The sequence below is a fragment of the Accipiter gentilis genome, chromosome 28, assembly GCF_929443795.1.
Source record: "Accipiter gentilis chromosome 28, bAccGen1.1, whole genome shotgun sequence".
NCBI lineage: Eukaryota > Metazoa > Chordata > Aves > Accipitriformes > Accipitridae > Astur > Astur gentilis.
Window position 1 is genome coordinate 9,754,737 of NC_064907.1, and position 17,816 is coordinate 9,772,552.

Sequence of the window (17,816 nt, forward strand, 5' to 3'; positions counted from 1 at the left end):
TGGCATTATAATGCAAGCAAGTTTCTAACCACCACATTATTTATAATGAGTCTTATTTGCTTTATGTTTTTAATTTCCATTTTTCAGATTAATTTCTAAGATGCACAATACTTTCCTTGAATAAAACCAAGCAGGAGAAAAATACATTTGTGTTCAAAGAAGAATTTATCCATTAAGTTCTACAAACTATGCCATTCAGGAGTATCAATTATATGAATGCAAAACTCTTCTCCTCATTTTATCCTCCAAGAATTTGGGATTTAGAGTAAGACTTGCAAAGCCTTCAGAACTGGTAAACACTACGGTCAGTAAATTGAGATTGAAAGCATACAGGGCAAATTCACACTGCTTGTGAAAACTTCATATAAACTGCCCACCTCTAGTCTAATATTTCTGCAGCTGGAATACAAGATTAATTTGGAGTCTTCTCATTACCCAAAAGCCATTGCCAAAGCAAAGGCAATTTAGAATACAACAACAACAATTAGAGCTGAAGAAATTAGCATTCAAAATATATAAACAGCTTTCAAGTTCAATGCATTGTTAGACCAGGCAATGAGAATAGACTACTAAGATCTGAGCTGCTTAATTTGATGTAAAGACTGTTATCTTGAAACAAAAATACAGAATGAAAATAAGTTAAAATTGGGAAATACTTATTTTCCTTGTTTTCTTAATAGAAATAGGATTTAAATGCCAAAAAGAACTTAAAAATTACAACCTACAAACTATCTAGTAAAATACGCAACTGATAGAAGCAGCATAACATGAAATATTTATAATTAGATTGAACAAAAATTTATCTATGTCACTGGGAATACCAATCCTGCAGTAAGATACGTTATACATGACTCAACAGACCTTTTATATCTGTACAATTTTGTATATACACAAGTGTCATATGTACAGACATGCAATCACCTGACAGATTAAAATAGGTATTTCACTGATGTTAATTCACACAGTAGTACTTGCACCAGTTGTGCCTACGGCTGCATTGCTACACTTGTGGCTGTACATGAGAAGCTGCAGGAAATTTGTCACGGTGACACTGAACAAGTGGTTTGGAGCCATTTTTGCTTCTGGGAACCTGACTTAAGATGAGAATTTTTAGAGACTAGTGAATAGCCCTGTGGCATCCAAGGAGATTTGGAGTCAAATAGCCATTACCTTTCCCTTCTTTTCAAGAGAAGAGCCTTATTTCTACTAGAGAAAACATTTCTTAGACCAGTGAGTAGTCTACTGTAAACAAATGCTGACATTCCTTTGCTGACAGGTCTACACAATCTCCAAATTTATGAAAAGGGAAAAAGCTATGAGCTTCAGGGAAATACCAGAGAAAGACAAACATGTGAAAGCATGTACTTACATAGGATAGTTATTTCAGTGTTTTGTGTGTGTACAGACAAAGCTTTTGTAACACTGTCATTATACAAAATCCAATGCTTGAGAAAGCCTGACAGCAACTGCATTTAGCATGTGGCTATTCAGACAACTCTAGTCACCCATGAAAGCAATTTAAAAATACTGAATGTGTCATAAGAACAGAGGAACTGAAGCACACTCTCTAGAAAATCATACAAGATAACACAGGGAGTTATTAAGAACAATGTAATGGGTTTTCCTGCCTCATTCCATGATGAAACCATAAGAGCAGAAATGGAATTAGTGGCACATGCTGTAGGGAAAATGACAGTACAAAGACTAGGTTGTAAGTAAGTACAGTTTTGATGGACTTAAAAATAAAAAAAATCAAGTAAACACTAAGCTAGAAGACATCAGTAGTAAATCCTTCAAAAATGCAATCCATCTAATTTACAGTGATGGTAAATTACAACCTAATTGCAACCAGCTGTTTAGCTTGGTATTTCCTCTGTGCCCCAGACTCAGCCATAGGAAACATCAGCCCAAATAGTCTAGATGGAACTTAGGACCACTCAGTGTTGCTCTGCATGGGTTTCTAAATAATACTACACGGCACTGAAAAAGTTTAACACGTGAGAGCAGCTGTAAAGTATAAGCAAGGTGCTCCCTGTTTTTCTTCACAAATGCTTTCCAAGGCAAATACTGCAAGATAACGTAAAAAATTTCAAATATGACTTTCAGTGGCTATTTCATACGTACAGTGGAGTAAAACAATGTCCTTTAAAGCACTGAGTACTTACACTTCATTAAGATGGAGGAAGCCTCTGAAGCAAAGCCTAAGTTAACACTTTATTGCCAAAGCCAAACTGGGAAATCAATGGTTACTGGATTTAGTGTTGTCACAGACCTAAAATGCTAACAGCAGCTTAAAACTGCAACATGTAATAATGGAACAGTGATTTCAAAACACACCAACTTGGTATTTAAAACAACAATATTGTCCACTTTTGTATTTAAACAAAATACGGGAAAAGCTAATTGTTTCTACTAGTGACAGCCATCTTACACTTAAAATAGAAGCTGGAGAAAACAGCATGTCAAACAGAGGACCCCTATACTACTACAAAACCACATGCAAATATAAATATGAAAGCATTGTTTTCTCCATGATGAATGTGTTCCAAGTTTCATGAAGTTCCATAGTTTATTTCTAACATTTATACTATGAGAAAACTACAGAATGAGGGGGAAAAAAAAATCCTATGTCTACATCTAGACATTTAGTTCAAATGTATAAGCAGAAGTATATAATTAAACACAGAATATCCTACAGTTACCTGCTTTGAACCCTTTTAAATTAAAAACCATCACCACCACAAAAATAAACCAAGCAGGAAATTGTACCTACCAGTGATGGACGCCCTAAAGAATTATATAGAAACAAAGTATGTGTTCCTCCAGTGATGGAACCTTCTCAAAGTCCCTTCCCTGGGACTCACATTGGGGCTGTCAAATTTCCCATTCAGAAGCAGTCACTACATTCTGAAATTGTGGGTTTGATCCATTAGAAGAGAAATCAGATAGGAAACGTGGGTCTGATCACAAGTATTGGCTCAAAAATAATCAACTACCACGCATTCTGAGTAAAAGTATATTTAGGCCCTGGACTATGCTGCTCCCAGTCAGAAACTACTGGGTGTCAAGATCAGAGATGTAAGGCTGCTGGCTGGCGTCAACGCCTTTTGCAAGAGGTTGATGAAAGTTTTTAAACCAGCAGGCTAATACAAGTATTTAACCGGAGCTGGTTCTTTACAAAGAAAACTGTGAGTGCACAATGAGGAACATGTGCTTTGTTTATATATAATTCTTTAGGGCTTCTGATCTGCAAGATAGAATGAAAAGTACTGAAAGGATGTGTGTCCTGGTTTCAGCTGGGATAGAGTTAATTTTCTTCCTATTAGCTGGTACAGTGCTGTGTTTTGGGTTCAGTATGAGAAGAATGTTGATAACACTGATGTTTTCAGTTGTTGCTAAGTAGTGTTTAGACTACAGTCAAGGATTTCTCAGCTTCTCCTGCCCAGCCAGCAAGAAGGCTGGAGGCGCACAAGAAGTTGGGAAGGGACACAGCCAGGACAGCTGACCCAAAGTGGCCAACAGGGTATTCCACACCATGTGATGTCATGCCCAGTATATAAGCTGGAGGAGTTGGCCTGGGGGGCGCGGATCACTGCTCGGGAACTGACTGGTGCATCACTTGTTTTGTATATTCCAGTTCTTTTACTATAATTATTGTCATTTTATTATTATCATTATTATTTTCTTCCTTTCTGTCCTATTTAGCTGTTCTTATCTCAACCCACGAGTTTTACTTTTTTTTCCCATGGGGTGGGGAGGGGGGAATGAGTGAGTGGCTGTGTGGTGCTTAGTTGCTGGCTGGGGTTAAACCACAGCAATGTGGAATAAATGTGGATCTTGAAAGCATTTGAGTCCTTACTTGGGAGAAGGAAAACTCCATGATGGCAGAATTAGCCATGAAGTGAAAGAAACTGGAAAAAGACTAAAAGGAACTGGGAGGAATAGGAGGGAAGGATGTCCCACAGTCTAAAACCATCTCACTATGGTTCCACACATAAATATTGGCATCAGGCTACAACCATTTCTGTAGAGGAAAGGATGCTCAAAATTATGTTTCCATAGCAATGCAAAACCTACTCATCTATTGATTTCATTATTAATATGCAATTTTTTAATCTGTTCTAGACCAATGCTGAGGGAGGCCAGTATTCATCTAAATACAGAAGTGATGATACAATCCTACAAGCTGACTAGAACTGGAGTCCACTACAGGTAAGCGTTCAATGAGACCTCTTACTCCCCACAATTGTATCACTGTCTAAATTTTTTCACACCGAACACAAATTCAGGTGACTAATGAGAGCTTCTTTCTAATACCAGACAACAGGCAGCTGGAAAACACAGGAAGGCTCGTTCTCTTAATACCAGCATGATCAGTAACAGCTTATGAAAAGCTAAAAGAATTTCTTGATGATAAAACAGAAACTCAGATTAATTTAGCCTCAGGCAACTAAAGAGCCCGTGGAAAGAAAAAGGCACTTTTGGTGAGTAATTCAGCCCACCTAGAATCTGAGCAACTCTGTGATGATACCTATGCTTCTGCTTGTGGTTACACAGGGAGCTTAGGGTATCCATGGCTGTAAGTCAGGCATTTCAGTTTTGTGGGATTAATGCTGGCCAAAGAGTCCACAAAACCCCAAGCAGTGGTGAAAACAATGTGTGGAAACAGGCTGAGTCACTGCAGAACTTGTGTAGTAACCCTCGAAGAGAGCTAGAAGGCTTGTGAGACAAGATTAGTCAGGCAAAACTAAACAATTCACACTTGGAATAGCAACACTGGGAAATTACATCTTCAGCAGCATTGGAGAACTTGAAAATGCTGCAAGCAATAAAGACTACAAACAAAGTTGCATAGTGTGAGCCAAGGAGATTTACATGTTCTTCTTGTTCATAGAAGTATCCATTTTACTTTAAAAATCTTGATACAAAAAAGACAGAATTTCCTCAGCAGGTAAGAGCATCCAGGTCCAGATGCCTTGAATTCTTCTACCAAAACCCAAAAATGCTAATGAGACCTTTCTGCAATTGCCGTGCTCTTGGGCTGCCGTTTCCAGTGGTTGGCACCAAACCCATAGCATTGAGTTGCTTAGAATTTAAAGACGTAAAGTAAATCAATTCACTGAAATGTAGCATTGTGGTAATATTCCTTCACCCTACTCATATCAAATAACAGCAACACTAAAGAGCGAATTCAAACCAGCCTAAAACCTCTTTGTTTGTCTCACTGTAGCCTGTATATCGTCTTACAATGGATTAACAAACAGGAAAGTGAATCTATCAAGAATTTAGATATGCTATACATATTCTAATCTTTCCACCTTACTTTTAAATAACTATTTAGTTGATTGACTTTTCATGGAATTCACTACTAAACAGTAAATGCTGCAGAAATTCAGGTATGGAGGTTAGTATGACTGATGACTCTGCTGATACCTACTCTTAGATAATGATGTAGCTCTGTGACCCAAAAAAAAAGAAAAAAAGGAAACAAACCAAACTTCTTTCCCTGACATGATCAGCAGTTACTTCCTACTTTGTGTCGTGCCAAGCCAAAGAACAGAAAAAGGAGTTTAGCTAAACTATATGTTTCCGAAGGATGGCTTGCTTTTAAAGCTGCATTAAAATCTGTAATTATTCTTTATATAAATATCACATAAAAATCTGAACCTGAATACATCAACTGGCCAATAAAAATCATGAGCATGTCTTATTTGGTTAAGAACACATGGATATTTTACTGTCTATATTGCAAAGATTGGAATCATTGGTAATGATGATAAACATTTGTGCCAGCACCATGCTAAATGATCCCAATTTTGCTAATATTGACCTGTTGGGAGGCAGAATAAACAGCTGCATAATTAGAAACACTTCAAATATACCTCACAATTCATATTTCCAAAACTACATTTATGTTATCACCTTCCCAGCAATGGGAAACTTCACATCAATGAAAAGCAGATACAGCAGTGAAAATAAAACAAAAATAAATAATATTGAACATCTGTTTCCAGCCTTCTATGCAAAGAAACATTTATATTTACAGCTGAGGCAATACTTTCATTACAAACTCCTACTTTCAAGCACTTTCACTGGATTGGAAAAAAATTGCCCAAGAGGATAAAATTTATCGATTTCTCCCTTAGCCTAGTGAAGATTTCTCTTCCCCCGTACTCCTCCTCCTTCACTGCATAGGAGATAGAAGGAATTAATAAAAATCTTCCTGGTTATTTTAGAGCTAAATAAGTGGAGGAGGGAGACATTTTTCACAAGTTAAGGATTGTGCCTAAGCTTTTTCTGTTGCTGTGTGATACAAGGAATGTGAATCATCCTTGTCACTTGAGAAAGAAACTCACAGAGAAAGAATAAGACAGACAGCCAAGTGGGAAGAAAAGATGGATCAGCAGAGGAGTCATGCTAAGAAAATTCCTCTGACATCATTAAATCCAGCCCTTAAAATAGCACTGCTTATCTAGCCCAGAATTCCTCCCTTTTGGAGCATGACAATGAAGCAAGACCATACCATAGAACAGCAAACTCTTAGGGGATGAAAATCAGTAAACAAGTCATTTTAGAAAATGAGTTAGGATAGACATTGATAATTCAAGGAAAAAGTAGAAAATGGATAACCAACCCATCTTGGCTAAAATCACAGCCAATTATTCAAATGTCAGATATTCAAAATGTTTGGAGGTTCACCAAGTGCCTTGTCACAGTCTTAATAAATAAAAAAATTGAAATAAAAAAATAAATAAATAAAAGCACTGAGAATCAGAGCTCCTGCACAGGCTTACTGACCTGAGGCAGTGAAGGGCCAGCGACCTCCAGCCCAAGGGGTCCCCACTCACCCCACTGAGACACCATACCATCACAACAGCATTCTTGCAACAGAACAAACAGTGTGCTGTCCCCACTTTCCAAAACACCCAGATGTTTTACTGAGACTTTTGTTATTTATTCATTGTCTCAAGATTTCTTATTTACCGGATAGTATTACATTCTCACTGAAAGGGTAAGGATGAATTGAGAATTAGAGAAGCCAGTCTAGAGTCCTCTTTCCAGTCCAGAGTCCTCTCTCCACAAAGGTGCCTGCCTTTGGTCATTCATGATCTAAATAAAACATAACCCCAGCCCAAGCTAAAGTCACTGTGGTTTCTAATTCCAAATTTTTACCAAATTCAGTATGTGCCATTTTAGTGAAGGTAAGTTTGATGCTGATGTTAAAAATAAAGAAAAAGAATGAATTAAATTAAATTGTAGGAATTCACAGAAAGTATCACACCAAATGTTTAACTTGCTTACCTTCATCATAAATTTCTGTAGAGCCACGAGAAGGGGAAAAAAAAGAGAAAATGTGAAATGAATATTTGCTTTCAGGTGCTTAAAATGGGATTTGTTTTCCCTAAAAAAGTGAGTGGGACACACAGAACTACAAACCACATTTAAAAGGAACATTTATCATTGCAATTAGCATAATTATATAGCTCGTGCTAGAAAGCAAAACAGCTGCTCAGAAAAAGGCTTCATCATTTTTTTATGCAATAGTTTTCTCAGATTTTTTTTACTTTAAATAATATAGCACATTAAATACTTGTTGCTTAAAGATAAAACACAGTACAGGTAAAACAGAAGCCATGCCTGATCATCTTAAACAACTTGCTCTGCAGATCGTTTCTAGCTAAGTACAACGCGAGTTGTAGAGTCCTGCATTCAAAGTGCAGTGCTGGAGAGCAACACCATTATTGTAGTAATATATCATATGTAAATGCACAATAAATTAAGAAAATTAAAACATTACTAATACTTCATGCAGTGGTTAAAAAAAAACATAAATCAGTGCAACATGACTGATGTCCGAAGATTATGGAAATTTTTAGGTTAATTTTCATGGAGGTTGCTCAAGAATAAAAGGAGAGTGATACATTATGTTACATGCAGTGATTTGTTTTTCTTTGCAAGAGCCCTATGGCCACCTTTTCCTCTTTTGACCTCACCAATTCTTGTTTTGATATCACAAAGTTTGAAGTTAAGGACTGAAGTTTGGCAGCAAACCTCTATCCCACATGAAAAGAGAGTCTAACTGGAGAGCTTCCAAGCAAGACTGGGTCCTTTCATTTCGTACGTGCTTTTAAAACAGAAGTATCTGTTCTCAAAGATGTACAAGATGTTCTAGCAAAAAAAAAAAAAAAGTATAACCTAATAATCTCAAAATGTTCAGAGACTTCTCTCCTTAAAAGCCTTCCAGGTCTATTTGGTAGTTAGACATTTGGAAACAAATTGACCAAAACTAAAGATCACGCACGCTGTCCACCATCCCCATAAAGGAAGGATTTAAAATACAGTAAGATCATTTTGACATTATTATTCATCCCACTTCTTGTCACTCCAGTATTTTGTTTGCTTTTACTGGGTGGCTCCAGAAACTAACCAGAAGTCTGCTTAGCTGTCTATAGTGGGGTGTGTGTGTAAATTCATTAATACAGAAACAAGTTAATTACAGGATTAATTCTAATATAACATTTCCTATATTTATCAATACTGACTTTCATTTGCCATCATGCTGTCAGTTTATCAAGGAGATTAGATCCATCAAAGACCTCAGACTCTTCCAGCTGTCATTCAACTGTGAAATTTTATTCTGAGAACTACGCAACCCCACTGCTTTTTCCATATTACAAGTACATTAAACAACAGTCCTTCTGTGAAACCTTCTGGTTCTCTTCTTGATAATTTATTTAACTGCTTGACTGTAATCTCTTAACTAGCTTCAAATTAAAGTGAATAGTTTATCTCTTCCCTTGATTACTAAAATGATACAGCAGCTTCTTGTGCTGGATTTTTTTGGAAGACCAGATTTAACAATTTATTCTCTTCAGTGGACATATTAAATGAACTGTAACGAATGAGAAACAATTGTCATCTGTTTGGATCTGTCATATTGTGTTCTTCAGAGTTACTCTGGTTCCTTAATGATTTTGAAGGTGATTTACATGTCATTCTTAGAGACAGAAAGCGCCATGAACTGTCCCCCGCCCCAAGCTAGAAATCCTGAAAGACAACAGTGGGTAAGGGAAGCCTGAACACATATATCCACCTACTGCTTCAAAACCACCAGGGGAAGAAATACTCTGAAACTTAATTGTTGTAAAAATGCTTTCTCTTCATAGCAGACACTTAAATACATGTTATATCCATCCACCATTGTGAAGGGAATGCCCCAGCAAAACTTCAGGCCAAGCCTAAGAAGTTATGTGCCATGAACTGTGCTGGCCTCAGCTGCCCAGCTACCAGCAAATGGACAGGGCAGAGGCTTCCAGATACTCCTGTCACACCCTTCTGCAAGAACGTTCTCCAAGGGTTCTCTTAGCTAAAGGAGAATGCTTGCTTAGAAAAACATTAACTCTCACCTTGGCGGGGACACACACAAAAAAAACCCCAAACCCGCACCACCCTGAAGCAAAATAACAGAAATGACAGAAATGACACACTTCAGGTAGGCAACAAGCTGTTACACCAGCAATTTCTCCAACTCACCCTCTGCAGAGGAAAGAGCTTTCTGCTCCTTCACGCTTGCTCTCTGTGCCTCAGCACAACAGCACACGTGAGTTTCTGGACTAACATTAGTAATTCAGAATGTCTATTTGAAAATTAAACAGATAGAACAGACCTATAATTTGAAATTTCTTAATGCCATTCTAACATCCATTGCTCTTGAAAGGTATTGCTTTCCAAACGCTAACACCGAAGTGTTAAAGTGATAAAAAGACGGACTGATACAGTCACTAAGTACAACAAATAATTGTTGTACACTTCAACACTAACACAGCTAAGAGTAAAAGAAGAGATCAAATTGTGACGACATGTTATTTCAGTTATACACAAAGCTCCTGCTCCATCAGTGGAGCGGCACTGATGACAGTAGAGCTTGGTCACATTAACATTTGAAATGTGACATTCTACACACCCTAACAAACAATGTAGAGGTATGCAATATCCAGTAGGAGACACTATTAAAAACAAGCTCAGTCTTAAGAGTTATTAAGGATGAGATTTATGATGTAGATTTCACCTCGTTGTGTAGACTTACTCTACAGTCAAGAAAGAGACAGTCATTTCTAGAATGCAATTCATCTGATTTATTAAGCTGACATTTTCTGTAGGACAGGACCAACTATGCACTAGAAGGGTTTGATTCTCTGTGGTGACTACAATTAGGAGTCTAAATAACTTGCTAACCCTACACTGTCTACAGCGTAAACGCCTAAAGCGCCTTCAATATCTGAAGAGCTGACCAGTTACAAACTAAGTACAGAACACCTATATTGTATTAGATACTGAAATTCAAGAATCCACTGGAGGTTCTCTACTGTGCATTCAGAAGCAAGGTAATAATTGGATTTCTGAAGTACTTCTGAACTACAAATAAGTGTCTCTGTTAAATCCAGTCCTACTGAAATCAATGCAAATTTGATGACTAAATGCATCGAAGATACCATTTCACCTTTAGAATTCACTTGTTCAAGAAATCAGAATGTCCTGGTTTACATGCACCTGTTTCTCTAGCATCCAAATTTCTCAGTTTTTCTGAGAGGTAGGACTGATAACTGAATGTAACCAACAACTGGATAACCATATTCCACTGACTTAAGTCTGCAGGTGCATATGCTGTCTGATCTTTTGGGGACAAACGACTATGTGAGTGCTTAGTGTCACACAAATATCATCCTTGTGGAGGAACTAAACTTAGCACTCAGCAGCTAGATTACCTGTATAGCTTGGAACATGACCTAATAAATAAATAAGGAAAAAATAAGGATTTCAAATTATTAGATTTGAGGCACATTACACCCATCATTCTATCCATCATCCTAACTGTTTTCTAAATAAATTAATTAAATAAATAAAATTTAAAACCTATTGAAGCTTTATCTGAGGACACAAAGGATATGTTGTCAATGTAAATATTTACATTGGGCTATTATATTTTTGGCTCCTTGGACAGCTATTGGGTAGCGTATCACTTACTATGATTGTTCAAATACCTTGTAATTTATAATCTCACCTTAATTCTTGGGCTCTCTGGCTAGATTAAAAAGTAACAGCAATGCTATTTTATTTGGAATTTTTTATAGCAAAGTTGTCAAGATTAGTTTTAAAATCCTTTTAATTTAGACATTATTGCCCGACTATATCTTTTGTACTATTCTTGTATTGTATTGTATTTGCTTACGTAGAAATATCAGATCTTTACACTAACCTAACCAAGAAGTATTGAAAACAAGTAACTGAAAGTAGAGTTTGCTGCAATTCACAGTAATTACTACACAGAACACAGCTTGAAGTTCTCAGATCTATAATACGGACTGAAGGAGAAATACCAAAGGAATCCTACTATACAGCTGGAAATGCTACTATTCTATTAAACTTAGTGCCAGTCAGATTTGCACACAGATTTCTTTTGAAAAGAAGAAGTGTACTTAGAAAATGTTTGTATTACTTTTTTTTGATGATGTGAATTAGACTTGTGCTGCAATTAGCAGCCATGACAACATACAGTACACTAAGGATGGAACTGCAGATGTCGTTGAAACTATAGCTATAGGTGTGGCATTTTAAGCAGCATTTCCATAGTCACTCCATTTCGATAAGCCTGTTCATTTTAACATCATTCGGTGCTATCTCCTCCCATTTTCCCTCAAGAGAAAATGTATGAGAAAAACTGAATGATCCTATGTTAACACTGCTGATATTACTCCCTGCATTGAGTCACCTCTGCAGCCTATGTTATATCTAAAATTTAAATGCAAATGCCTTAAACTGGCGGATCAAATATGTGTGCATAATTAGCATATTTTCCCACCACAGTAATCTGACAAATAAATCTATATTTATGTAAATGAACCTAGTGTGAACAAAAAATGCTCAATAAAAATTAAGTCCTTAGATAATTCGTTTAATGTTAGAAAATCACACTGATTATAAATCAGGGATGTGCAATTAATTACTTTAATGGCACTGAAGACATACTACTGCAACCATTTGTCTTGATGAAGCTTTATTTTGTGGTTCACTCCAAATTCTACAACAACCCTAGCTTTTTTCCTCTAGCCAAAATCCACTTGTTGTATTTAACCAATGCACACTATCCTCAAAGACAGAATCTATTCACTTCTCAATTCAGAAGTCTCTGTAATGAAAGCAATTCTTTTGAAAAGTGTCTAAAGTGTGTTTCCTTATTCTGCAAGTTTCTTTCCTCCAAAGAAACTGAAAATTAGTTTTACTAGTGGCATAAAACTGAGCTAACACAACAACTATTTGAGGGGAAGAGAAAAAGATTTCCCATTGCCTTCAACAGAAGAGGTTCCTCTGTCTATTTGAAAGTTGCAGACGATCCTACAATGTTACAGTTAGCACAGCTTTGCCATTAGCCTGTGTAAGGATGAAAATCCTTGTCCCTTGCACTCTAAATTTAAGAGCCAATACACTTGGTTTCCCATCAGGTAAAAAGCTCTTCAGAGTAATCTGTCTTGAAAACAATCATTCTTGATGTCTCTTAATGCCAAATTTTCAAAATAATTCACCAGCTATATGTGGGCAAATGTGTAAAAAAGGCCAGGTTTTGGAAACAGTAGGTGGCCTAGAAAATTCCCACTCCTTACACTGAATTCTGTTACAGTGCTAAGCAGTAGTTCTGAAAGTCAAGACAGACATTCAGGTGCTTTTATAAGAACAGAAGTCCCTTAAAAAAAAAATCAAACCCTTCAAGTATACAACACCCACCTTGAAATCTCAAATTTGCAAACAAACACCAATAGTTGCTAATTCACAGCAACAGCCACTTTATTTCCCTTATTTTATAAATACATTAAAAGAGAAAAAATGACAGGCAGACTGAACGGAATTCCTTTCACTATGCATTATTCAATTTCAGTTTATTTCACTACTGTTATTTTCCCTGTAAATAAGATATATTCAGTGTCTTCTAAGTTTCAGTTGAAATTTAGTAAAACCCTCTGATCAAATGCTGGGCTTTTCCCCGTTGGTAGTTTAATTAAAAGCAGAAGAGCCATTTTCAAATATGAAATGGGGACCAGGATGAAAAGGTAAGCCTTACTTCCATTAGTTTTTACTTTTGGTGAGATGTCTTTAACCTGTTTGATTCAGCACTGAAGCAGACCTACAAGCCCTCACAGTCCTACCTGCTGAGAGACAAAAGGAAAAAGCCAAAGGTCCCAGGAATATTTTCAGCCCATTTAATTTTCACCTAGCTTCAACTGCCACATAGGCCTTACAGTAGAATACAGATTTTGGAACAAAATCATGAGAAGAATAATAGTCATTTGACAGCAGAAGCACAGCAGAAGTAATTGGAGTAATTCCCTCCAAAATTTTTGTTAGCACACTTTACAGGCTGGAGTCAGCTCCGAAGTGGATGACTCTAGCTTATCCTTTGAGGCATGAAACTGCTTGCAGCAACGATCAGTTACTAATTTGGTCATTAATTTGACATGAAGCTTGTCCAACTTAGGCTCTGGGCTTGGGCTTCAAGGTGTCCACAGGTACACAGACATAACTGAACACACTTGCATTAATCTTGTGTGTTCTCCATTGGAAAATGGCTTATGAAGAAATATATGTATTAGAATGAGGCGTCTGGCCTCAGTGACCATGCAGCTGTGCAACAGCCAGCCTTCTGATGCATTAATTCAGTATGTACAGCTGCAGCCCACCGGAAGACCTCTGGTAACACTCTGGAATTATAGAGGTGGTTAAAAGCTGCTTTACAGGGCAAAGTACAGCTCATCTGAGATAGAATAATTTCATATTTGAAGTAAAGCCAGCACCCACTCCATCTCCATCAGATAGGAGGTTGAATGGATTACAGAATTGGTCTATTAAAAAAAGAGCTTAGCCAATGTAACTCGGAACGAAACTAGCTCTGCTGTCACGGGAACCATTTCTCTTTAAAATGGTTTAAGGGAACATTTCTGTGAAGCAGTCCTTCCAAGGCATAACATTTTGATGTTACTAAATTCTGAAATTTTTTTTCAAAAAAGCAGAGCTGACTTGTATTTATGGAGGTAATCCTGTATTTTCCAAGAATACACTCTTTGAATATTTCAGTCAAAAACAAGACATGTCACAGTGTAACCAATAAAATTCTGGCTTACCATTTTTGATGCATCATGAACTATGAAGCCAGGTGCCTGTATACTACTGAACTTCCTTTTTATTGCTGTTTTTCTCTTTATAGCAGAATTATTCATAGAAATAAAAGTACAGAATCTAAAGACTTAGAACCAAGCCCTCTCACTTGTAATTAAAAAGGTGGAGAAAATGAGAAGATAACCTAACCATCAGAGTGGCTTAAAAACATTCCAAATCAATCTCTATAAAACTTTGCTGGTTGTCACAAATATCAGATTCACAGAGTATGAATAATGCTGTCATACTGATACAATTAGGTAAAATTAATACTTAACTACAGTTATTGTTAAATATTATAAACATCTACATATATATGTCATATGACATAGATAGTTGGGAATACATGAGTAGAAAGGGGGTTGAAAAGCCTAAGCCACCATTTAAACAAAGTACTTACCTACAGGAGTCTCAAGGAAGCTACAACTTGAGTCACTACTTACTATAAACGTGTCATAATCACAGATTAAAATTCTGTAATGCCTGGCTGAAATAAAGTGAGACCAGTGCTCTAGCTATGATATTGGCCATATACTAAAGGACATCTGAGGTTGTTTCTGGTCATGTGCAGCTCAAATTAAGTATTAAGAAATCAAGGAGGCTTATTATGGTCCAAGCTTTCAGACAGGCTTCTAACATTTTAAATGTGAACAAACAATTCTACACACACTTTTATGACTACTAACTCATACATATGCAGATGTTAGAGATTACATTGGAGAAAAACATACGTAAACATGTCCCATATAGGGGAGTTATACCAGATGCCCAAACGAATATGCATGGTAAACACAGACACATTAGGAAAGGCCTTAACAACACATTCAGCAGAGAACTGTGCTTTGGCTTTATTTGCTAAGATCTATGAATGATTTTTTTTATTCTGTAGCAGCTGTTCTCCATCATTAAATATTTTGTATGTATATTATTTGCAGCTAGTTCCGGCGTCACACAATATTTATCAGTATTAATTATCTTACTGTCATGCATTTTAGGATTACAGTGTCTATACTGGAAAAGGCAGGGTGGGTTACAGAATGGAGTTATAACATTAGACAGCAAGGCTCAAAACTGACAGGCAATAATCATACATTTATATTACACAATTCTACAATCAAATTAAAAGAGAGAAAACTCATTGTGGTAGCATGAAATTTGGTATGACAATTCAGGAATGACCAGATCCTACATGACCATGTATTTGCCTCTTTTTTTGAGCCATGCAAGTTGAAGGGTCATGAACACAGAGGGTATCAAAACAGACAGGTTAGACTCAGTGGCAACATGAAACATTTGGGATCAAGTGAATAAAAGACAGAATCACATACCCATTTTTCCACATCAACTAGCTGTAGAAAGAAAAAGCAAGAAATCAGTAAATCTCTTTCCTTAAATACAGCATATCAAAGTCTATTTTGAAGTTAACATTTCACATTTTTGGAAATGTATCTAGTATGAAAGAAAATGTAAGAGTAGAAGCTATTCTCCTGGCATCTCCTCTTTAAAATGCCAACTCCTCACTTTTTGTCTTTATTTTATGGGAAGCACTTCAAATTCTGGAAGTCCAAAATGTCTATCTATATATCAGATAATAGGCAGCAAATGAAGACCGATGCTGAATTAATTCCACACTGTATTCAGTACCAACCAGTCAAACATACAAAGCATATCTCCATTTTCTCTTGAGTAAAGCTCTGTCATAAGTGAACATTATTCACTCGAAAAGGCTTAGTGGCTGCTCTTCAAGGTTTGCCATTTTAATGAATGCCATAAATATGAAAATTAAAATTAGGGGGTACCTGTCAAACCCTGACCCGACAACCTGCAGTATAAGAGAATATCTTGCCTAAGAACAGAGAACATCAAAATGCCATTCATTTTTCCTATGAGGAATGAGAGAATCACTTCTAAAGCTTAAGGTTTTGTATGAACAAAACTGTTTCAAGGTTCATTAAGGAAACACATTTTAAATTACTCTCTCTAAAAAGTCTTCGGATCATCTTACAGTCTCAGAAAGGTTTGAGAGTATCTACTAGAACACATTTCAGCTACTAGAAAGGTTAGTATGGCACTACCTATTAAAAACTTACTTGGCACCAACAACAGCATATCTGAAGCAGATTTGTCTCTGGACTTAGCACAGAAAACTCTGCAGCATGTCAAGCCTTCTGTGGTTTTACTGCAGGTACACATTGGCCTTTTGTTAGCAGATGTCACATAAAATTTTAGCAATCATTTAAGATAGCTTAGTGCAAACCATGAGCAATTTTCAAAACCAGTAGTAGTTGGATTCCAGCTTACTTGTGAAATTACTGTAATAAAAGGCAATGTATTTAGTTCTCTTCTATTAAAATAGTTTTATTCAAAGTAAATTTTCACACTTTCTTTAATATATTCAATTAAAATGAAGCTTTATATTTTCAATATTCTTCAGTCCCGCTAGCACACAAAGGTTAGAAAACACCATCTGACCTGCCAACTAACTAACATGACAAACTCATAAGCATTTATTAATCTGAAAATTCCTACCCCTCTTCTGAGATTTGGACTGCATTTAGATTTATAATCAAAATTCTGTGATTTGTCTCTATTTTTTTTTAATACTCTTTACTGTGGCTTTTGTTATCAACCACAGCTGCAGAAATCCCTCCTAAAAAACACGTAGTGTTCTAAAATAGATGCAATATAAGAAAAGATACAATAAGATGTGGATAAGTTAGAAAAGCAAGCAATGATTTAAATCTAAATACAATCAACACAACTACAATGCCTTAAAAAAAAGAGTAAGCAATAGCCAAGTTAGATTCACGTATAAGTCTTTCATTTATTACCTTGCTTTTGATACGCCTTTTGTTTTGTTAAAGTTGTATACGCACCGAGAACAACATTACAAGCAATCTTACTGTGTGACAATGATAGGAAGAGGTGAATCGATTCACACTTTATTGCCTTGCTTTGAGAAGTTCTCACTGTCCCAAAATTTAAGTGAACAGGGCAGCCACAATTGGTGTCAGAAAGAAACCACTCAAAGCTCAGCGTACATTATCAGTTGTACAATCGATTGCCTTCTAATTGCCGAATTGTCCATTTACTTTATGTTAATGGACACCAGTTATCTTCAAGAGTCAAGTGCAGTATTTGTCAAGTATTTATAAACTGTATAGACTAAACCACGACAATTGGTATACCCATCTTCAAGTAGATTTGTCAACAGGCTTTGGCATATGCCAAAGGCACACTTATTCAGTAGCGTCTCACAGTCCAACCACTTGAACTGTGCATGTACTCTTGTCAAACCCTACAGTTTGACACCTACATGATGGTCATTCAGGAAAGACTATGAATGCATCCAAAGAGATCTGCTTCTGAAAGCATGGTACAGTGCAGAGCCCAGTAAAATCTTGCATTTTTAATTATAGCCATGTTCTAGGCCGCCTGCTGTGTGCCTCTTGAGAGCCCTCCCGGATCCGGTGTGCTCCCTTTTCTCTAGCCATCTGTGGGAGAGCTCCTCCAGCTACTGAAGTTACACAAAAACATTTCTTTCTTAAAACCCACTTTGTCCCAAGTTTTAAAACTTGCCTGTGCAATGTATGGAGATAAAATTTTGATAG

General features: G+C 36.6%; 2 protein-coding genes across 5 annotated transcripts in view; both read right to left on the minus strand.

The window, feature by feature from the left end:
• Positions 1–17,816, minus strand: part of RYR2 (ryanodine receptor 2) — a 452,105-nt gene that overhangs the window by 280,529 nt on the left and 153,760 nt on the right. For all 4 annotated transcript variants that reach the window (XM_049830593.1, XM_049830592.1, XM_049830591.1 and 1 more), the window contains exon 4: positions 15,534–15,554. In XM_049830593.1, the coding sequence (XP_049686550.1) occupies positions 15,534–15,554 (21 nt within the window). The remainder of the gene's footprint in view (positions 1–15,533; positions 15,555–17,816) is intronic.
• ACTN2 (actinin alpha 2) overlaps positions 1–17,816 on the minus strand; it is a 396,531-nt gene that overhangs the window by 50,109 nt on the left and 328,606 nt on the right. The gene's annotated exons all lie outside the window — the stretch shown is intronic.